Raw genomic sequence first — 5209 nt, 5'->3', positions numbered from 1 at the left:
TCCTTTCAACTTCCTTTTTCTTTTCATTTTACTCAACCCCCTTTTGGCTAATTCCATGTGGGTTTTATGCCTTTTGTTTCCTGTTCTTTCCACACTACCTTGACATGTCACAGTCGTGACAAAAGACTTTATATGTCTTTAGCAACTCAAAACTTTTCTCAACCTATCATCATAAAAATACAAATAAAAAGAAACTACATTATTTTAGGCTACCTTCTAGTAGCATAATTTTTTAGTCTCATAAACTGACTTTAAAATAGAATTTTTAGTCATTCAAACCCATGGTGGTCCTTGTGTTACTCAAAGGATCACCAATGTAGCTTATTACTCTTTTCTCATTTACTTTGAACATCTCCCATGTTTGTCCATTAAGGTTCACAACCCGTGAGAGTAGATTTTTAATGACTTCAATGGGCCTCACCATCTTGGTTTCAATTTCCCATGGAAGAGTTACAACCTTGAGTTGAACAAAAGGACATTTTGTCCTTCCACCAACTCTCTTTTCTGACATTTCAATGCATGCCATTTTTTGGTGTTTTCCTTGTAAAGTTCAACATTCTCATAAGAAAATAATATATACTCTTATAGCTCATTGAGTTACATCATTCTTTCTTCCCCAACATCATGCAAGTTGAAGTTTAATTTTTTAACATCCCAAAAAGCTTTGTGTTGCAAATCAATGGTTAGATGGAAAGCCTTTCCATAGATAGTATATAGTGAGACATTCCTAAAGACGTTTTAAAAGCAGTTCTTTAAGCCCATGAAACATCATCTTGATATTTTGACCAGTTCTTTCTAGAAGGATTAACTACTTTTTCAATAATTATTTTTATCTCCCTATTAGACAACTCAGGTTGTCCACTACTTTGGGGATGGTAGGTTGTAGAAACTTTATGTTTGAATCCATATTTATTCATCAAAACTTCAAAACGTTTATTGCAAAAATGGGCTCCTTCATCACTAATGATGACTTTAGGTGTGCCATATCTAAAAAAATGTTTTTGACTAAAAAATTAGTTACAACATAAGCATCATTAGTGGGAGTTTCCATTGCCTCTATCCACTTGGACACATAATTTATAGCCATAAGTATGTACAAATTTCAAAAGGATTAGGGAAATGGTCCCATTAAGTCAATGCCCCACACATCAAACAATTCAATTTCTAAAATATTAGTAGTGACATTTCTTTCCTCATGGAAATATATTATATCCTTTGGGACCTATTACAATTTTTAAAGAATTCATTTGCATCCTTGAATAAGGAGGCCAAAAATAGCCTGATTGTAGAACCTTAGCAGTAGTTTTGGTTCCTCAAAACCTCCAAAGGGTACATTGTGGCACGCTGATAAGATCTGACGCGCCTCTGGATAATCCACACATCTTTTAAGAAGTGGATCAACACACATCTTATACATGACTATCTCACCCCGATAGTAATTCTTTGAATCCTGAAGGAATATTTTCATTTACTTAGACTTGAATTCTGGAGAGACATATCCACTTACTAAATAGTTCACAATATCTATATACCAGAGTGTCACGACATAAGTCATCAGAAGCACCTCCTCATCAAAAAACTCTTCCTTAATTCCTTCTTTGTCACGCCTTTCTACTTCATCAGGAAGTATTGACAAATGGTCAGTCACCAAGTTTCCTACTCCTTTATTATCTTCAATTTCAAGTTCAAATTATTACATTAGTAGTACTTATTTTATTAATCTTAGCTTTGCATCATTCTTTAAAATAAGGTACTTGATTGCTACATGGTCTATATAAACTATAATCTTAGTGCCTACAAAGTAGGAACTGAACTTATCAAAATAAAATACAACAACTAACAGCTCCTTTTTAGTGGTGATGTAGTTAATTTGAGATTTTATCAATGTCTTACTATCATAATAAATGGTGTGAAATACATTATCATGCCTTTGCCCAAGAACAATCCACTGACCAAGTCATTTGCATCACACATGAGCTTGATTGGTTTTGTCCAGTCGTGTACCTTCACAATTTGTTCAAATATAAATCCCTTGAAAGCTTGATCATATTCAACACTGAAGAAATATGGCATGTCATGATGCAGCAATTGTCATAAATGCTTTGTGATCTTTGGAAAACCTTTTATGAACCTCCTATAGAAACCAACATGAAGAAGAAAGCTTCTTATTCCATTTAAGTTGAAGAGTGGATATAACTTTTCAATTACTTCAATCTTGGCTTGCTCTACCTCCAATCCTACCTTTGAAATTATTTGCCCTATGACTATTCCTTATTTTTACCATGAAATGACATTTCTCCCAATTCAACACCAAGTTTCTTTCCTCACATCTTGTTAATACCAACTCCAAATTATCCAAGAATATTTTAAATGATTCTCCAAATACTGAAAAATCATCCATAAACACTTCCATAGAGCATTCAATAAGATCATATAAAGCTACCATGCATCTTTGGAATGTTGCTTGAGCATTACATAATCCATATGACATCCTTCTAAAAGCAAAGGTTCCATAGGGACATGTAAATTTGGCTTTTCTTGATTTTCAGGGTCTATTACAATTTGATTATAGCTTATATATCCATCAAGTAAGCAATAGAATTCCTTTCAATCCAGTCTATCCAACATTTGGTCGATAAATGGGAGAGGAAACTGGTCCTTTCTCATAGTCTTATTTAGCTTACTGTAATCCATACATTTTCTCCAACCATTGACATCTCTTGAAGGGATTAGTTCATTCTTCTCATTACTAATCATAATAATGTCATCTTTCTTTCGAACACATTGGATAGGACGCACCCAGACACTATCAGAATTGGTGTAGATAATTCATGCATCTAGCCACTTGATGATCTCCTTCTTCACTACATACTTCGTGATAGGATTATACATTCTTTGGCTTTCTATGATATTCTTGGCATTCTCTTCCATGGTATTCTATGCATACATATAATAGGGTTAATTTCCTTCATGTTAGATATTTTCCAAGTAATAGCCTTATTATGTTTTTTCAGAAGATCCAGAAGATAAATTTTTTGCTCACCAGATAAATCTGTAGCAATGATTACAAGCAACTTATGTTCTGCCTCTAGGTAAGAATATTGCAAGTGGGAAGGGAGTTGCTTTAATTCAAGTTTAGGTGGGCTCTTTGTGGATGGGACATTGTGTTTCACCGATTCAGCTTTAATTTCTAGGGTTTCAAAGTGTTCCATCCTTCCATCAATTAGAAGAAGAGGTACACTTATGATACATTCCCTTATCAATTCATCTTTGTCTTTCTCACCTAATTCCTTTTCCAACTCATCATTACTCTTGATGACCTATTTGCGACTAATATAATCCCAACTAGATTTTAATGAGAAATCAACCATATCCTCTTCCAGATATTTCAATGCATTGAGGACATTGAATGCCACTTATTGCCCATTTACCCTCATAGTGAGTTATGCTTTTTTAATTTCTACCATAGCTCTTCGTGTTGTAAGGAATGGTCTTCTCGAGAGAATATGGGTGTTTTCATCAACATCGAAATCAATGATAATAAAATCAGTTAGAAATACGAACTTAACAACCCTTACTATCACATCTTTAATCTTCCTTTAAGGGTAATAAATACATTGATTGTACAATTGAAGTGAGATGGTTGTTTTCCTTGCAGCACCAATGCCTAGCTTCTTAAAGATAAAAAAAGGTATGAGATTAATACTTTCTCTAAGATCAAATAGTTCCCTATCACATAGGAATCTCCTATGTTGCAAGGTATGATGAAAGTTCCTGGATCTTTCAACTTGGGTGGTAGCTTTCCTTGAACAAATTGACTACAATCTTGGGTTAATGCCATATTAGCAAATTCTCTCACTCTTTTCCTCTTTGTCAGCACATCTTTCATGAACTTAGAACAATTTGGCATTTGTTGAATTACTTTAATTACAGGTATGTTGATGTGAAGTTTCTTTAGAATCTCCATGACTTTGCCAAACTTTTGTTCTTCTTTTGCTTTTCTAGTCCTTTAAGGAAATGGTGGTGGTCGTCTATCTATCACAAATCTAAGTGTTATGCTAACTTCTGGCATATTATGAGACACTTTTGTTGTTGCGGATGTCGTGCTTGGAGTCTTTAGATTGGGTTGTTGAGCTTGGACACCCTCATTTCTTTCTTTAACCAAAGGATTTGTTATTGTATGCTTTAAATTCTCTTTTGTTGATGTGTTAGACGACTTTAGATCTTTACTTGGTTATTCATCATTTTGTTGACTTGGTTTTTCATACTCCTTGCCACTTCTCAATGAAATGACTTTGCATGTTTCAACGCTCTTAGTATCTGAAGTAGACATTGGTGTTTCAGTGGAACTTGGGAGTGCTTCCATAGGTTTTGAACTGAGTGCAGAAGTGATATTTCCAACTTGTTTTTCCAAAATTTTAATGCTCACACATTGAGCTTTAAACTAATTATTTTTTTCTTGTATAAGAGTCTTTAAAATATTCTCTAACTGGTTGTTTCCTTGTGTAGCAACAAAATGATTTGTTGTACAAAACCCAGGAGGAGTTTGTGGTGCTTAAGGATTTAGTTGATTTTGGGTGTTTCTCCATGAGAAGTTTCAATGATTACATATCTAGGGTTGTAGGTGTTCATGCAGAAGTTATTGTATTTTTTGTTGCCTACATAATTAACAGAAACATGATTTGTTGAACATTCTACAAACAAGTGAACACCCCCACAATAAACAATAGAAACTTCAATGGAATATGTTACAACTCTGACTAGCTCAAAAATTTGCGTATCATAACTCGTCATCATGTCCTTCATCCTTGGTGTACTTGGGTGTCTTGGGCAATTAAATTTATGGTATCAGTCACTTTATGAACACCAACTGGCTTCTTTGGGACAGTTATAGTTGTTGCTTGAGTAAATGACCATTGGCAGATGTTGGCAGTAATGCTTTCAAACAATTTTGACCCTTATTTATAGGACTTAGATTACAATGCACCACCAGAAGATACATCCAACATTTTCCTCGATGATGGTACTAATCCATTGTAAAATGTCTCCAACTGAATACATATTGTGATCCCACAATGTGGATATTGCCTCAACAATTCCTTGAATCTTTTCCAAGCATCTAACAAAGACTTATCCTCTCCTTGCCTAAATAAAGTGATATCCTTTATCATTTTTTCATTCTTGACAGAAGGAAAATACTTAGCTAAAA

The 5209-nt window shown here is 34.2% G+C and overlaps 1 protein-coding gene across 1 annotated transcript; it reads right to left on the bottom strand.

Annotated features, from left to right (window-relative positions):
• Positions 1 to 752: 752 nt before the first annotated feature.
• Positions 753 to 3967, bottom strand: LOC127102800 (uncharacterized). The gene is made up of 5 exons (XM_051040131.1): positions 3707 to 3967; positions 3044 to 3320; positions 1565 to 1671; positions 1293 to 1450; positions 753 to 987 (listed from the first exon to the last, which is right to left on the bottom strand). The coding sequence occupies exons 1-5, from the start codon at positions 3965 to 3967 to the stop codon at positions 753 to 755; spliced, it is 1038 nt and encodes a 345-aa protein (XP_050896088.1).
• Positions 3968 to 5209: the final 1242 nt, after the last annotated feature.

This window comes from Lathyrus oleraceus, chromosome 7 (assembly GCF_024323335.1).
Source record: "Lathyrus oleraceus cultivar Zhongwan6 chromosome 7, CAAS_Psat_ZW6_1.0, whole genome shotgun sequence".
Taxonomy (NCBI): Eukaryota; Viridiplantae; Streptophyta; class Magnoliopsida; order Fabales; family Fabaceae; genus Lathyrus; species Lathyrus oleraceus.
Note: the sequence above shows the minus strand (reverse complement) of the source record. Positions and strands in the feature narration are given on the sequence as shown.

What these genes read in the sequence shown, in the direction of transcription:
- LOC127102800 (XM_051040131.1), bottom strand. Translation starts at nt 3,967, where the DNA reads ATGGAGATTCTAAAGAAACTTCACATCAACATACCTGTAATTAAAGTA. An exon ending in CATTGCTACAGATTTATCTG is followed by an intron (nt 1,672 to 3,043) that starts GTGAGCAAAAAA and finishes TTGAAATTGAAG; the next exon opens with ATAATAAAGGAGTAGGAAAC. An exon ending in AAGAGTTTTTTGATGAGGAG is followed by an intron (nt 1,451 to 1,564) that starts GTGCTTCTGATG and finishes ATATTCCTTCAG; the next exon opens with GATTCAAAGAATTACTATCG.